This window comes from Elaeis guineensis, chromosome 15 (assembly GCF_000442705.2).
Source record: "Elaeis guineensis isolate ETL-2024a chromosome 15, EG11, whole genome shotgun sequence".
In the NCBI taxonomy this organism is placed as follows: Eukaryota; Viridiplantae; Streptophyta; class Magnoliopsida; order Arecales; family Arecaceae; genus Elaeis; species Elaeis guineensis.
The window spans coordinates 67,749,410-67,767,403 of record NC_026007.2 but is presented as its reverse complement, the minus strand read 5'-3'; the positions used below and the strand labels follow the sequence as shown (position 1 = coordinate 67,767,403).

The 17,994-nt window shown below is 36.8% G+C and overlaps 1 protein-coding gene across 3 annotated transcripts; it reads left to right on the top strand.

Moving 5' to 3' along the window:
• The first annotated feature begins 1,945 nt into the window (after positions 1–1,945).
• Positions 1,946–17,708, top strand: LOC105058377 (transcription factor TGA1-like). 3 transcript variants are annotated; one of them, XM_073249473.1, is made up of 10 exons: positions 1,946–2,075; positions 3,964–4,045; positions 11,017–11,185; positions 11,295–11,369; positions 12,858–12,917; positions 13,006–13,083; positions 13,172–13,235; positions 14,174–14,445; positions 15,173–15,409; positions 17,218–17,708. In XM_073249473.1, the coding sequence occupies exons 2-10, from the start codon at positions 3,990–3,992 to the stop codon at positions 17,368–17,370; spliced, it is 1,164 nt and encodes a 387-aa protein (XP_073105574.1). In that variant the 5' UTR covers positions 1,946–2,075; positions 3,964–3,989; the 3' UTR covers positions 17,371–17,708. The 3 variants fall into 3 exon arrangements, with proteins under 3 accessions (XP_073105574.1, XP_010939598.1, XP_010939597.1); XM_010941296.4 differs by lacking the exons at positions 1,946–2,075; positions 3,964–4,045 and adding an exon at positions 6,735–6,998 and having other exon boundaries at positions 11,022–11,185; XM_010941295.4 differs by lacking the exons at positions 1,946–2,075; positions 3,964–4,045 and adding an exon at positions 6,750–6,998.
• The last annotated feature ends 286 nt before the right edge of the window (positions 17,709–17,994 follow it).

Below are 17,994 nucleotides of genomic sequence, written 5' to 3'. Positions count from 1 at the left end.
TCTCATAATTTAATACATCCCAATCAAATGGACCCTAAGGCCACGATGGTTTAATCTTATCTTTTTCAGGCTACCTAGTGTGGCCTTCTAAAGGCTATGCTATTTTGTCATTTATGTTAAAGTAAGACCCACACATCAATACTTCTGCCTCACGCGATTGATGAAGAGTTGGGAAGGGCGGTTCCCTTTCCACACCACCCAAAATGGCCAAAAGAAGATCAAGACAAGAGGGTTCTAATAAATACAAGGTAAAGGGATGGGAAGAAGCGTACCTTGTAGCTTTATAGGTCATGCGAGTGGTACCTATCTGGAAAGTTTCATAACAGCTCCATCAGACCATAAATATAATGCTCTCTGCGTCACGGAATCTAAATGAAAAGCTGATGGGTCTCTTTTCTGTAAAAGAAATTGTTAGACTCTCCAAAGTTTACTGCGATGCATCTGGTTTCCAGCCTCTTTTCTAGCTTAAGCTTCTAAGAAATATCTAGTTAAGTTTAAAACATGATGCTTATTGACCATTAACACCTCTTTTTGTTGATTACTTACTCATGTTAAAGTGAGGGACTAGTGCCTGTATATCAGGATTAATTAAGAAACATGTGCTGCACATCTGGTAAAGTCAGCAGGCTAAGTGCTACTAAACATCGGTTCTGCAGGTATCCAAACTTAGGTCGTATTTGTTTGAAGATCAAGTCATGCTAAATATATGCGCGCTTGTAGGTAAGAAGCATTTACACTTGTATGCCTCGTGTAGGTCCTAGAAGTAGGGATGGTAACAGATCAAATATGGTTTAGATCAACTAATATTCGCATCCGCCTCATAATTAAAACCTCCATATCCATACCCACCTTTTAGCTGTCTATGGTCGAGCCAGATCAGATCGAGTAAACAAGACGAATCAAGTTGGATAAAGAACTAATCATACGTATATTCTAAAAGAACCATTATAGGATTTAGATTAAACTTATATCGAATTTGATTCGAGATAGGTCATACTATTATCTACATCTGATCCAAATCCACTTTGCATATTTTATTTAGAATCTATATCCAATAATTAGGATTTGAATAGGTCAAGTAAAATCCATCCCGTTCGGTCGGATCTGATCGAGTCAGGTATCTAATGGGCCGGCTACAATTACCACTCGTACGTAGAAGTTTACTATTCATGCAACTTTCTTGGTTGATTAGATTACTTCAGAGATTATTTCACGAGAACACGAGGCATCAGGAATACATTTCAACTATAAAGTAATCAGCATCTCATATTATTATATCAGACGATATCATAGATCTATTCCTCAAATAATTGACATGGAACTAAAATGTGCATAAGGAAATGCATTATGATTCCGTAGCAGAGTAGGTTAGAGGACTGTAGTCAATTAGTGCAGATGCCACCAACAGCAAAAGAATTTTAAAATGAAATCTTATGGATACATCATCACTTTACATGTATTGCCAAAGCCATGATGATAGTGATATCTTGTAAGTTTATGGGCCTAATTGTGGCTATGAGTGCCAAAAGATCTAGCTTAGCCAATACCAGATTTCAAGATTGTCATCAGAAGGGTGAAACCACAAATTATGTGCAGGGTTTAACAAGACTGGATGCAATTTGCATTGTAACCAATAATTTCAGGCACAACCTGTATCAATCATGCATTGGCTACAATCCAAAATTAAGTTCAACAATAAATAGGTTAGATCCAGATCAAGATTGTAGATCGGTAACTCATTCTTATGGACTTTCTTCTGGGTAAAGTGCTAGACATCACAATGGATGCAGAATTTGGACATGCAATTGAACCAGCCATTTGAACTCTCATAGCAATCAGAAACCTCGCCGGGTCAAGAACTTTTTATTTAAGCAATTTTAAAATGATGTGAATACTTTATTATAAAGTTAATTGCCGGTGCTCCGTTAGGCCTTATGAAAGTTAGCAACTTAATAAGTTTGGCTTTCCTTGGTGCTTTCTTCCCCTCTCTTGTTAGCAGCTCTAAGAGGAGAGCTCTTCCTTCCCTCTCATGTCTAGTTGAACTTTCCAATCCAAATCAAGATCAAGGCAGACAGGTAATACCATAATAAGCTTGGATTCTTTCTCCATACATATTTGTGTATATATCTATATAGACAGACAGACAGATAGATATATATATATATATATATATATATATATATATATATATATATATATATATATATATATATATATATATATATATATATGGATGTGTAGACACATGCATGTATGCATGCATGTACTATTGGATGTACTATATATTACCGAATGTTTTAAACCCACCTCCTACTCTATACTTACCCCCTCGCCGAAGTTGAAACCGAGGGCCCGGTCCCTAGGCAGATTGAGTCTAGCACTCATAATTCATGCATTGGCTAGAATTCAGACTAGATTTTATTTTTCTTGAAGTTGAGAAGGTATTATGAGCAGATAAATCTCTCTTTGTCTGCTTAGGAATTGATCTATGTGATGGAAATGTTTGGAGATTATGGAAACTAATAATGAACACGAGAAGTTTCAAGATGGGAAATGATGCAAGTACTACAAAGCACTTACCACAAGATGGAGGCTTAAACTGCAAGTCAATAACCTTACCTTAATCACCATGTTGCTGATTTATTTATGGAAGAAAATTATGGTTACTTCATTTTTAAACATATTTACTACTCTTTTTTCTTTAGAATTATATCCATCAAACCAATGAAATATATGATAGAAGATCCGACGTGATGAACAACAAGAGCATGGACTTAAAATGAAAGACAAAGGCAGGGATATCCTTGAGTTTTTCGCAATGGAGAATGAGCCTAAATGCTTTGAATACCCTGGTGGAAGGAATTTCGTCTACTTTGGATATTTGAAGGTTTCTTATTGCAGAAACTTGAGCATAACTCAGCAAATATTTATAGATCTACGCCGCACACAACACATATATATGTATGTATGTATGTATACATATTTATACATACTCAACTAGAGATGGATATATATATATATTGTATTTTTTACTAAGCAAAGATATTTTGTTTAAGAAAATGGGAGGTTATAGCGATAACAATATTCTTTCAGCTAATAAATCTTTTTTATCTTTTAGAATCTATTGTATGCGCAAGTAACTAGGACTTGTTTTCTAAAATGTATATCGCCATGAAGGTAAAATTGTGAGAGTTAAGACATAAGTTTACTAAATATAAAATTCAAACTGCTAAAGTCACTTGATTACTTGCAGTAGGAAAGTCGATGCGCATATATATACACATGTGTGTATTCAAATTAGATGAACAAAGCATTCAAATATACACATGTTTTCTCCTAAAACTTTGACAAAAAACAACTCTCTCCCCATTTGCCACCAACTTGATCTTCCATTAGCGGCAACCTTTATTGTTCCTTCTACAAGATACCACCTCATCCATGTTTGTGATATATTTCGGCTCATCCATATTATATCTCTAAAATATCAATGATCAATATTTCAATTATTTACTTGGCTAGCAAGGGAGACAGTTTAAGAATAAAATTTGTCGCTCTATGCTTATGTCTGTTGTTGCTATTGTAGAAACAATTCCTTCTCAGTTACACTAAAGTACATAGCCAACAAATTGTTTCTATTACCACAATCAATCCCTTTCTCTTTTACCTCATGCAAAACGATGATAGCCCTTCCAAATAAGCTGTGCCAAGATTATTTGCTTTATCAATTAATCTCCAGCTACACACACACACACACACACACATTTATCTAGCATGTTAACAATATTTTTTCTTGAATGCATGTTATTCTCAAATAGGATATGCCAAGATTATTTGCCTTATCCATTAGTAGCCCGCTATATATATATAGATCACACATTTATTAGCATGATTTCTTGAATTTATGTTGATTTTAAAATTCATATCAATATCATATTCATATCATATAACATGTGATGGTTCCAGCTTCCAGGGGTGGTCTTTGACATGATATGATGGAATTTTATCTTGGTTATCTTGAAGACAACTTTCATCACCTCAAGACAAAGTGAGTATCTTTTCTCCTTTAGAGAGCTGGATCTCTTTTAAATTGTAATATTAAAAATATTGTTGGCCCATCATAATTATGTTTAATGTATAACAGCCACATGAAACCAATTTAATTTGAGATATTACTAGTGATTTCAGAGACATATTTTCCGATTCTCTTTTTATTACCTTTCAAAATCTCTTAAAAGACAAATCAAAATAGTTTGGAACAAATCCTATCAAAGTACGTTGATGAATGAATATCCCAATGTAACAAAAAATATATATATGGATCATATTATGTGGCAAGACAATAAGAACCAAATAATTATTCCACCCCTCATCTATATGCGTGAATGCATCAACTTTGCTATAGTAATCTTTAGCGTTCAACATCACAAAACTTATCCACCTCACAGGAAATTTTATCGAGAAGAATCTTATTCGATCATATTTAGTCTATACTAATACCATAAATCAATGCTTTAAATGTTGTTTTTCTTTTCATTTCTTGATCACTACGCATAGCAGGTAAGAATTTTTTTTCATGTTAATGCCAAATGTTCAAATTGCATCACTATATTCACGCAAAATTAAATTCATAATAGGCTGAACATGAATCGGATTTATTGGGTTGAGAGAAAAATTTTATTCGACTAAACCTAATTGAGTTGAAGACAATTTAATCTATTATCGACTGCTTATCAAGTATAAATCGTTTGAAATCGAAGTGAACGGTTTGCAGCAGGCAGCGGATTTAGATGGGTTGTATTGGTTTAAGCTTCGATGTGACCCAATATCGATTTTAAATCCAATATTAGTCCACTTAAACTTATTTATTTTTTTGATCAATTTAATATAAAAAAATCTAAACCTTACAAACTATAAATTTAGATTTATTTTTGAATCTGTATAAAATAAAAAAAAATGAAAGGTTTACTCATCTGAAAATAATTATATGAAAAATTTCATTTTAGAATTATTTCAAATTGACATGCTTTCATCAATAATTCAACATTAATATTCTTATGAATCTAAATAGGTGATGTGGTATTTTTTAGAATAAATATTGAAGTTTAAATGACATCGTCTCAAAATAAAATGAGTTTGTGAAATACTACAACAGTTGAGCTGATTTTATATGGATTAAAAATGTAGAATCGAATCTGATCATAAATAATCAATTTTTTATAAATTTCAACTCGATTCCATCCGATTTATATCTTTCAATAATCAAAACTGATGTTTATTGAATTGGATTGGATAGATTTTTTCAATTTTGATTATTTGCTCAGCTCTACTTCGTAACCATGTCAAAATCTTACTTGAGAATGCAAAGGAGATGCATCAAATAAAAATTAGTTCCTTTGTGACTTGGATGGTGATATATACAGTCACAAGAACTGGTGCAAATACTCGTATATTTACCTAGACTATTCAACTAAAGAGATGTGCTCTCTCTCTCTCTATATGTATGATGCTTCTGTCCATACACAACATAGATCACAAGATCGCTTTCTTTTTGTGAGACGGGCTCCCACGTGTACATAAGGGAGAAGCATATCAATCACCTGAGGCACAAAGGGCCCACACGTGTGAATGTTGCCCGGTGGTAGATGAAGCCAGCACTAAGTACCATTAATCTTACCTTTTCTCAGCCCCATCAAATCACTCCATCATCTCAAAAAGGCTGCACCGAATTGGACAATGACACGCAACGAAACCACTCCGATCCTTGTTGTTCCATTAGTCTCCGCCCACAATACGTGGCCCAACTCCAATAGGGCCCGGCACTTAGAAGAGACGAATCATCCCGCGACCGGTCGGTGCGTGTACCGTATCCGACCACACTCGTGTTGGTCCTTTAATATCTTTGCTGACGTACAGATTGACATCATCGTCATCACCTCTTTCCACAAGATAACATAGTTTAATCTTATCATAATCCATTGCGTTCCTTCTAATCGTGGATGTCCACATCAATTACCCCGTATCGGAGGAAAAAAACTACCGCCGTGTGGTAAAGTCTTTTATGTTCTAATTCATGGTGCGCATGATTTATGATAATTTAGGTTTGAATTAGATTAGATTAATCAATTCATGGAAATACTAATGAATTAAAGCATTCATCAAACATAGATTGGTGTAACCATGACGATGATTGCTAGGTTGGACTCAAATATATTAGATCAATTAAGATCAAATGTGTTGCTCAAATAATTATTAACAAGTCAGGCGAGATTAGATTCTTTTATATAATTAATTTAAGTGAAAATTGAGCAGCAATGTATGGCATCAGAACTATTTTAGGTAGGATCCGGATCTATAGCTATGAGTTTGCTCTTTCCATGTTATGTTGCATCAAGTGATTGGATTCCTCTTTTAATCCTCCAATCTCTCAAGCCAGCTAAGAGAACAAGACAACATGTTCCCTACGTCTGGAAAACAGCATAGATCAACATGTTCTGGAGGTAAGCCGACGGATGCGGTGACCAGACCGCCGCACCTTGAGCGATGATTACCGGCGTCACGTGGAGTGATGGCGGCTAACGTGCACTCGAGCTTCCACTTTTCGCCCGCCACTTTCCCGCGTTCGCTAGCGATATCGTCACCGAGTTTAACCGTTGACGGTAGGGACGGAGAAAAGTTTAAAAATATAAAATAATAAAGCAAATAAAATAATAGAGACAAAGTCGAGAGAGAGAGAGAGAGAGAGGAAAAAGAGTGGGGGAAGTTGCTTTCCGGAATTTCCACTTCGGCTTCGTATTTTTTTTTGCGGCCTCTTCCACTTATTTCTCTCTCGGAAGCGACCGTCGGGAGAGAAGGGAGACCGATGGGATCCCCGGGGTTTCGGAGGGGCGAGGGTTTTGGAGCACGGGAGCCAGGGTTTAAGGTTTGTTCGTTTTGTTTGCGATCCTCGAACGAGTCTCAATGCAACGGGGGCCGGCCAGAGCTCTCCATGTGAACTCGAGGTTCTTCTTCCCTTCTCATCCCGGATTTTTTTTTTTTAAAAAATTTGAGTTGACTGATGTGCTTCTCTTTCAGTTTTCAGCTAATTAGGAATCTAAAAATCTTTCTTTTTATCGCAAAATGTCGTTTTCCCATCTTTATGATTTATTTTGAAACGTTTGTTTCTTTTTTTCAGTGTTTTCTATTATCATCTGTGAATCTAAAAAACTTTCCTTTATAGGGAAGGAGCCTTTCCTTCTTTTTCCTGAAGTTCATTGGTTGGTTTAATGAATCTAATGATGTTTTATTTTGGTTTGGAGTTAAATTTGATGGAGGGGATCAGATTCTCTTTCTTGAGGTTTGGGCTTATAGTTAGTCTTGTGGAGATTCGTGTTGCCAGTAGATTGTTGTCTCTGTGCTTCTTTCTTTCCTCTTTCAGTCATGGAATTAATTAAGCTGAGATCTTTGTGTTTGATAAGTGCTATTCGCTTCAGAAAGCAATTGGATTCTTTGTTGTCAAGTTGTTGATTTGCACTTCTGGAGCAAATATAGAAGGACGTAGAGGAACTAACAGCTAAAATCTCTCTTTCACACATTGATGGAAGAGAAGGACCCGAGGCAGTTATATGCCAGATGCTGTAGGTGAGGTTTCAGTGGCTTTATTGTGCTTGACTCTGCTATGAGGAGTGTGAAGCTCTTTGATGAGAAATTCTGGCATTCTGTTGAGATCTTTTTTGTGCCTATATGTCAGGAAGGATGACGAAATATTCCAAAAATAATCATTTCATTTGTTGCAGAAGAACAATATGAAAGTCGTGTTTTTAATAATTTTCTTCGCTCCAAGATGGATTTGGCCCTACTGTCGGATACTTGGGTTCAAGGCCAAAGAACGGAGAATTTATGGATTATACATGGTTAGTAGCTCATTAGCTGAAGTGGAGATGAAAACTGGGGCATGGGATGGACCTAATTTGCTTGATATGTTTTCATCATTGTTGGGTTGTGTTTGAAATGATAGGCTACCAGTTCTTGCTTCTTGAGGTTGGTTGGTAATTTAGAATGCACAACCAAAATAGCTGACATGGTGAATTTTGTAAAAGGAAACAGGTCAGTGTTAGAAGCTGGGTAAAACTTTAAGCAAAATATTGAATAAAAAAGTAAGTGGGAAATCATCTATCAAATTAAAATTTTGACAGTAAAAGATGGTTTCATCAAATTTGGGAAAAAGTTTGAGCTAAAAAAAGAATTTTCAAATCATGATTGAATCAGCTAATCAAGATCGGAGCTCTTTGGGTTGAGAGAATTGTCCAACTGTCATAGTTGGGAGACCATAATGGCTGCAAGTATTTTTTTTTTTTTTTGAAGGAATAATGGCTGCAAGTAATTGAAGAAGTAAAATGCAGCTACTACTTTTCATGCTGATGGAGTTGAGAGTCAAATATGAGGCATAAGAAACTGGAGTTGATAATTTCTTAAAATAGTGCTTTCAGGGGTAGTTTCTCCTCAAGTTGCATAACACTTTTCATTATGCATCTTGTCATAAATTGGATTGAACTTTTTGAAGGGAATTGTGTCACAGTTTATGGTAAACATCTTTTACAAACTAACAATGTCTTTCTAAGTTCACCCATATTGCATCTACGTTGTATTTGTATTTCCGACTTCCGGGACCAGAGTAGTAGAGCTGGCAGTTTTTGCATGAACTTGGACTGGAGTTAAATAGGAAAATTTCCAACATTGGATTGCCTAATATGAGTAGTCATTTCCTGTGATTGGGACTGTCATTGATGCCACTAACATTCATTGATCAATATCGAGCTTTTCTTTTTCATCAGAAGACATCTAGTGGTGGACCCCAGAAAGAGTTTTGAATGGTTCTAACTGGTTGTTTCTTCTTTTTGTGGATTATAATTGACCTTCCAATTGCATCACTAGCAGTGTTGAGGAAGGCTGAGAATGAAAAAATACTCCCACCTAGTCTTCTGATACCATGGCTACTTGTTTTATTATGCTTGAGCAGACGTATAACTAAGATTACCCCTAATATCAGTAAGAACTAGACGTTGTAGAGGCATCAATAGCACCACATGATGCAGTGAGGGACATTGTTAATTTGCTTTTCAGTGATGGTGATAGCTTAGTCGACAGACATTACATTTTTAGTGCAAAAAGACATTCAATGGATAAAGTAGTCCGAATAAATCTCCTGTTTATCAATATATATACAATATAAAACAATCATATGCTTCTAGAATGTCTCTGAAGGCTTCATGCTGGTAGACTTCCTTAGATTGGTTATTTCCTTGTGTTGGTATGTATAGTTCTAACATATTCATCATATGAAAATAAAATGTGTATGGTTAAAGGTATGGGAACTGTTGTGGTTCTAATAATGTGGAGGGTACCAATAGTTCCACATCGGTTGTGAGTCAAGGGGGACTCGCGCTTATAAGAAGGAAAAAATTCTTCCCACATGAGGTGCCTTTTAAAGGACAAAACAGTGAGGCCCATGGGCCAGAGCGGACAATACCTCACGTGACGGACCAAGCCGTTATCCACAACAATGGTGCGCCAGATAGGGGTCGAGATCCACCTCGGTTCTCTGGGACTGAGGTCCGCCTCGGCTGACTGTGGAGCTCCTCGGACTGTACATATCGGAGTCCTCCTTCATCAGGGGGCTCTATTGTGGCTCTAATAATATGGAGGGCACCAATTGTCCCACATCGGTTGTGAGTCAAGGGGGACTCGTGTTTATAAGGAGAAAAAAATTCTTTCCACATGAGGCGTCTTTTAAAGGGCAAAACCGTGAGGCCCATGGTAAGAGCAGACAATACCTCACGTGACGGACCGAGCCATTGTCTGCAATAATTGAGCCCCTCAATCAAGGGGGACTTCGATGTGTACAGTCCGAGGAGCCCCACAGTCAGCCGAAGCGGACCTCAGCCTCAGAGAATCGAGACGGACCTCGACCCCTTCTTGACACGCCATTGTTGCAGATAAGGGCTCGGCCCGTCATGTGAGATATTGTTCGCTTTTGCCTATGGGCCTCACGGTTTTGCCCTTTAAAAGGTGCTTCATGTGGGAAGAATTTTTTCCTCCTTATAAGCGCGAGTCTCCCTTGACTCACAACCGATGTGGGACTATTGGTGCCCTCCACATTATTAGAAGCACAACAGAGCCCCCCAGTCAAGGGAGACTCTGATGTGTACAGTCCAAGGAGCCCCATAGTCAGCCTAGGTGTACCTCGGTCCCAAGGAATCGAGGCGGACCTCGACCCCTTCTTGGCGCACCATTATTGCGGACAAGGGCTCGGCCCGTCATATGAAGTATTGTTCGCTTTGATCTATGGGCCTCACGGTTTTACCTTTTAAAAGGTGCCTCACGTGGAAAGGATTTTTTCCTCCTTATAAGCACGAATCCCTCTTGACTCGGAACCGATGTGGGACTATTGCTGCCCTCCACATTATTAGAACCATAACGGGAATTATATTTATTCTGTTAGACGCATAAGATGGCCTTCAGATTGCATTCTTACACATTTCCAGTTTGGCCTGGAACATATGTTAATGTGGTTAATTAAAGGAAAAAACTTATGATTTTGCTTCCATACTCCATTTTCTAAAGTGCAACTACCATAAGAGGAATACAGAAGCTTCCAATGATCTGTCACTGGGATTTGTTTGTTACAGTTCATATTGAGACCAAAAGGGGAAATCTGAAGAATGTGAAGTTGAAGAGTTTCTTTTCACTTGATCACCACAATGTGTGATCTGAATTTCTTGGTTACATGCTTTCACGCAAATTGCAGCTCATATTGAACAACAGGAAATCTCTGTTTCTTTCACATAAATCTTTTAAATGGTTTGTGACGCGAGGAGCATGACTGAAATTTTTATATGAATGTACTCTCCTCTGACATCAATATGTTATTGTTCCCTCTTTGTTCTACTTTCTACTGTTCTACTTCCTGTGCATAATTATAGCTATTCTCTCTTGCAAGTAAAGTATTTTTTTTTTTTTTAAAAAAAATTCTTCTTTCAGTCCAGATAGTATGAGTTCTACATCAGCTCATTTTGCAACCTCTAGGAGGATGGCTGTATATCAACCAAACCACCAAATTAGCATGTGGGGCAACTCCTTTAAAGCTGACATCAGTCAAAATACAGGTGCATCAACAATTGTGGAAGCAGATACTAAACTTGACAATAGGGTGGGGATATGGTGAAACAGCTTTTTTTGTTTTGTTAGTTTTATAGGTGATTGCATCCTTCTTCTTGTGGTTGTCTCACATTCATCGTTATTTCATAATGCCTTTGTAGTTAGAAGATATTCCTCGTGAAAGCCTAGGACCATCAAAAAGATATGATCAAGAGGCAAACAAGCCTGCAGATAAGGTAAATATTAGGGACTTCATAAGTTTTATTTTTCCCCCTCTCTCAGAAGAAATTATCTGGTTGAATTATGACTGACTCTGCGCACTTCTACCTAAAAGCCAAGAGGAGTTTTTTTTGTTGATTTAAAAATCTGGTGTTTTGAGAGAATCCCTTTATCTATCGTTACTTTCTAACCAAATCAAAGCAACATGCTCTGGCACAAGTTATATCTCATTAACTGAAGTTGTTTGTGCAGAGATTATGGATTTTGACAGGCCTAATTACTACCTGAAAGTTAGTGCAATTGGGACATCTAAGGGGCGTTGCGTGGATATATCAAAAAATCTTCTCTTGCTGAGATTCTTTGATTGTTTTAGGAATTTTTAATTGTGTAATGCTTTTGTTTTATTTTATTTTATTTTGCAAATCAATTGTATTCTACATATCTATTAGTTGCACATACATTTTATTGGGAACATATGTTGGAATGGGAAAATTGCACATAGTATAAACCAATATAAAGACATGAATGGACCAATACATGAAGTAGGATGATAAGCTCTACATACAGAAAGCACCAAATAGGTATAGATCTACTGTAATTAAATATGATCATTCAGATTTGGTTGCCAGTATAAATGACATCAAACTTGTTTGACAAACTATGAAGCTACAGTTAGAGTGGTGGAGCACAGCTTGTAGTTAATTAAAGAACTAATTTTGTGGCAAACCACCAAGATTAGTATTGAGCTTGACAATTTATTGAAAAATGAGAAATAAGGGATGCAGCTTTCGTTGGAGGCCTGTCATGGAGTACCAACACAAGGGAATTAACTAAGTATGCACTGGGTTAAAAAGGCATTCATGATCAAAATTTTACATCAAAAATTGGGATGAGAGTACTGGCAAGTCTGATAAAACTTATGGAGATGATAAACTTTTAGTTGCAATAGGTCTGCACTAAAGCTTGAGTTAAATGCCTTTACATCTTTTATTTCACATATATGAACTAATTTTTGGCATTAATTTGGAGTTCCATTGGTTTTTGATATTATATAATTGATGCATGTTTGATGGGCTTGCAATGGGGTTTGGATGCTCCACAGGATTAATATTTAGAATAGTGAAAGTGATGCAAGGGTTCTGGAATGCAATTTAGTCAAAAATAATGGCTAAAAGAGTAAATATATTTTTTTAATTCTATCTTGATCCTAATATGACTAAAGTTTGTTTGCATTCAACCTAATTTATTGAATAATGTTCTTATTGATGAAAATTAATTCACAGTTTGCTTTCATTCAACCTAATTTAAGGAATTCATGTTCTTATTGACAAAAAATAATTCACAGTTCCATATTTAAATGATAAGCATATGTTGTGCTACTCGCTTCGCAACCATTATCTGTATATAGCATCAGAGTCAGTGAATATATATGTATATAGTATTTGGCATGCGGAATGCTTTGATGAGATGGCAGTTCTAAAGGTCTACTAAATGACCATATGCAGGTAGTAAGACGTCTTGCCCAGAATCGAGAGGCTGCTAGGAAGAGTCGTCTAAGGAAGAAGGTATCTTTATAGTGCAGGAAAAGCTTCATATTCAGTAAAGAGTGAACAGGGATAGGCTGCTACATTGATCCATTTGTTTCTTTCATAGGCTTATGTTCAGCAGCTAGAATCAAGTCGTATAAAACTGGCCCAGCTAGAGCAGGAGCTTGAGCGGGCTAGACAGCAGGTACCCAGAGTACTGGTTTTTGTACAAAAAAGTATAACATCTTATGTTTTCATTTGTCATCTCATCGAGTGTTGCTGCTGAGCTGTAGGGTGTGTACATAGGTGGACATTTAGGAGATGCAACTCTTGGATTACCAGGAACTGTTAATTCAGGTAAAATAGTGATCTCCATTTCATTGTATTCTTTTTTTTCTATTCGTAGTAGCCTTATTAACTTTGGATGTAGAAACTATTATATTATTGTTTTGCGATGGTAACCAATGCATTTGAAAGAACAACAAACCCATTCTTCATGTCTGATTTAAGCATTAGGTGTGTTCAACTTTGCAACATATCAGATTTAAACTACTCAAATCTTATTGTTTCTGGTCGTGGTTGATATCTTGAAATCCCAGATGTGATGTTGTTGTGAATGTGTAAGGTTTAATACATAAAATTACCAAACAATGGAAAATGGTTACTTATGCAATGTGGGGAATTAGTCATGGATACTTCAAGAATTTTATTCTATACAAGGATATTGCTGGCTTAGAAGCACCTCTTTCAGTAAATGTGATCTCACTTTTTATTTACCAAACTAATATGCATGTCAGTTTATCCTTCCAAACTGAAAGCATCTGCTACTATGAACAGGAGGATTAATTCACCTTTTAACTGATTTCAATACGTAATACATAACTGTCTGGCTTCAACTTTGACCCATATAACTCTGTTTTTGCAATAGGTGTCGGCATTATTGACATATAAAGCTTTGGGAGTAAAATATGGAATCTTTTGTTGTTTTCCTTGTGCATATAGCATCTTAGCAGAGTAATTTTGAGTTCCCCCATAATGTTTTTATTTTTATTTTGTTTTTTTATTTTTTAATGAGAAGAGAGAGTTAGGCAGAGCCTAACCTGCTTTCATTCAGAAAATGGAAGATACAAAATTTTCCCCCTCTATGTAACTTGGCTAATCATAACTCAGGGACAAGTTTGGAATCTTAATGCTTTTAATGTCAGCCATGCTTGTTCCAACCCTGTCATTTGCTGATTACTATCAAATATGAACAATCTAATATTAGCCATTTATGCAACCAATGCACCTTGCAGGTGTTGCCGCTTTTGAAATGGAATATGGGCATTGGGTTGAAGAACAGAATCGACAAACTCGTGAACTAAGAGCTGCTTTACAAGCACATGTCTCTGATATAGAGCTTCACATGCTTGTAGAGAGTGGAATGAGTCATTATGACGATCTTTTCCGTATAAAAGCAATTGCTGCAAAGTCCGATGTCTTCTATCTGATGTCTGGCATGTGGAAAACAGCTGTAGAACGGTTTTTCCTTTGGATTGGGGGATTTCGGCCTTCAGAACTTCTAAAGGTGACTTAATGAGTTAAGGACAATTGAAGACAATGCCAAGATATTATTTCTAGTGGTTTCTCATTAACTTTGTAAATGGCCTATTCATCTCATGCACTTCTTTGGCATCTGATATATCTGCCAATGGAAACTCTTCATTCCACTATTTGTATTTTTTTTTTTTTGCTTTTTTTTCAAAAAAATGCTGCATCCACGATTTGTATTAGAAGACTGTTTGAAACCATTGCTCAGAATTCATACCTTTATTGCTTCAGACATAGCCCATCTGCTCTTTGACAGTTCTCCCTGAAGGTGTGAGTAACCTGCACTGTTTACCAGTTGTGTCCTACTTTTTCATTCTAGCCCATTCAAAACAGAGACAAATGTTTTGTGGAGAACATGCCATTTTTTTTTATGTAATTATGGAGCCCTTCCTCCTCTCAAAACAGAGAATAAACTGTTCTGCAGAGAACATACCAATTTTTGTTAATATACTTTATGGAGCCTTGGGTGCAGCCCCATGCACTCTAAGTGCATTATCCTTACTTCTAATTTCCCTTATTGTGGTTTACATGTCCTCACTCCACAATTAGAACCAGACTTTTGTTTTTCTTTATCTCAAAACAGAGAAGACTGTTCTGTGGAGAACATGCCAATTTTTGTTGATATATCTATGGAGCCTTGGGTACAGATCTGTGCATGCTAAGTGCATTATCCTTATTTTTATTTTCTTTATTGTGGTTTACAGGTTCTCACTTCACAATTAGACCCTCTGACGGAGCAACAACTTGTAGCTGTCCATAACTTGCAATTATCTTCTCAGCAAGCTGAATATGCTCTTTCCCAGGGAATGGATAGACTTCAACAAACTATTGTGGAGACTCTAGCATCTGATTTATTAGGTGCCTCAGGTGCTGCAAATTGCATGGGACAAATGGCAAATGCAATGGGAGAGTTGGAGGCTCTTGTAAGCTTTGTGAACCAGGTTAGTACTTCTCCACTCACTATAGGCAATTGCATGTTTCCCCTGCTTACTTGATGTTCTTTTTTAAATTTCTCCTCTATTATCTCTTTTGTATTATAAATTGTCATAAATTAACATACAGAGGTCTTTGAGCAACATATCTTTTACATTCTTGATGGCTTTATTGGCCCAAAAGAAGATTTTGTAGATGTGGAAATCTATGGCAAAGTTCTCCAAGCATGCTAGCAATGCCTTAATATCCCTTCTGGAAGTGGATGCTCCTGTAACTCATTCACCTGTGTGAAACTATTGAAAAGATAATCTTATCAATCCTATATTGCATAAATGATATATGTTTTATCAATTATCTGTGGAAAGCTCCCTTTCATTTCTTTGAAATTATAAATAGACTGGTGCAATAGCTTCTGCTTTGTTGCACCAAAGGATCCCAATAGGGCTGGATATGGCTAGTATCAGTTAGAGAGATCTTAAGTTCTAACTGAGGCCCACCCAAACTTGCTTTGGAAGTGTTTTACCATGATAAAAAAACTTTTTGGCAGAACCTTTCGTGCCAGGAACCTTTTGTGCACACTGCTTACTATCTGAACCACTTCCTTTGTACGACAATGCGGCGGCTTTTTCAGTGTCCAAGTCCCTTCGATATTGATGGGGACCTTTGGTAATTTGCCAGTCAATAAAAATGATTACTTTTAATAACTTGGTTAGTGTTATATTTAATTCTTGAGAACTTGAGCACCTTTTGGTGGTGTTTAAATTATGGAAGATAATTTAAGTTAATGTTTTAAGCTAACGGCCGTAACAGAGAACATCTTTATGACCAAGCACAGTTACTTTTTCTCTTCTTTGCGGTAAAGCGTGATATAAATATCTTTCTAATCGTTGTATGACCTCCACATATGTTTGTTTCAGGCCCGATCTACAAACTTTGAAAGTTGAAATTACATGTCCAGGTCTTACCTGATCAGGTTGCCTTATGGTTATTATAACACTAAATTTTGTTGCTTTTATTGGTTATCTATTGCTTTATTCTCAGCTACTGCAACCTTTAAGCTTTTCTTGGAATGCTTTAGATTAGAATATGTAATATTGAGACAAATTTTTTAATTCAACTTTGCATAACCTGATCATGGTAAGGCCCTCATGTTACAGAGTATTTTGGCATGCTTGGCATTATTTTCAGAATGCTTGGCTTACTAAACATAGGGGTGGTAACACACTCAACCGACTAGACCCTGTGTGGTGATGTTTTTTTCAGCTTGGGTTGGGTTTATATCAAATTTCTTTCCCAAATTATAAATGTGTCAGGTGCAGTTTAAGGTTTTTGACTTGATTTGGGCCATGAGGGTGGAGTTCTTTGGATAGGGTTGGTTCAGGTGTGGTCAGGTTTGGAGCTTGTTATTACATTCTTAGTTCTCCTCCCAAAGACTGAACTAGAATAGGGGATCCTAAATCTGTACCAAGTAGATATTGAAAAAAAAAAAAAATCCTAATAAATTTCAGGCAGGTCAGGTTGGGTTAGGATGGATGGGTTGGATTGGGTTGTGCAGAGTGCTGAATTCTTGGTCTGTCTGGATCTAAGGAGTTGCCCTGTGAGCAGGTTTGAGTTGAGGACTCCTTTAAGATTTCTTAAGAGTTCTATCTGATAAAATCTGTTTTCTTAGATCTGTGGTACATACTTGCTCAGCTATAAGAGATTCAGTTTTGATCATATATTCTATGCAGTTAGAATACTCCTCTGAGTGATGTATGGAGGGTTGAGCATGATGTTATCAATGATGTTACTGTATTGATATGTGTTCATTAAACAGGCAGATCACCTTCGGCAGCAAGCCCTGCAGCAAATGTACAAGATCCTGACAACCCGCCAGGCAGCACGTGCCCTCCTTGCCTTAGGTGATTACTTCCAGCGACTTCGTGCCCTGAGTTCTCTATGGGCTGCCCGTCCTCGTGAACCAGCTTAGTAATTTTTGGAACAAATACCTTGTAACTTAACGATCTGATGTGAAACTGTGACCAACCACCTTGCAAAAAAAATGCAGGGGCACCAAAATGGCCGTTAGTGCTGTCTGCATTGTATACGGTATTTTGGCCACTAAAACTAGAAACAAGGGCCTTGAAAGGGTGGAGTTATAGTATATATTCTTTGAAGCTCCATGAGTGCAGCATGCCTGAGGGGCCTTTTGAAGCTTTTTTTGGTAATGTTTGTTGTATATTATGTTATATAACTGTTTATTTTGATGTGAGAACAGCAGCTTGTTTAATATGCCACAATGATCTGGTGAATTCTACATTGCGAAAACTGAGTAGGTTGTTTTGCAAAGATTTTTCGAGTTCCAAAGTGAAGTTGTGCATTGATATTTAAAAATTTAATAATGTTGTGTTCACTGGTTATTTGCAAATGCTCCAAATAAGCAGCACAGCAGTCAGTGTTAGTAAACCTTATGCTTGGCATGAAATAAAGTGAGCTTGCTTATGATTTAAACCTGTAAGAATATTGGTGAATGTTAATGCCCTCCTGGTCTCACAACCTGTGAGAATATTACAGTAGCAATGAGTAAGAGGCTGGCTTACCTTGCGCCTATCTT

Excerpts from the sequence above, each read along its gene's own strand:
- LOC105058377 (XM_073249473.1), top strand. The coding sequence starts at position 3,990 with ATGATGGAATTTTATCTTGGTTATCTTGAAGACAACTTTCATCACCTC. Across the intron at positions 13,236-14,173 it reads ACCAGGAACTGTTAATTCAG|GTGTTGCCGCTTTTGAAATG; the intron begins GTAAAATAGTGA and ends TGCACCTTGCAG. Across the intron at positions 15,410-17,217 it reads TTGTAAGCTTTGTGAACCAG|GCAGATCACCTTCGGCAGCA; the intron begins GTTAGTACTTCT and ends TTCATTAAACAG.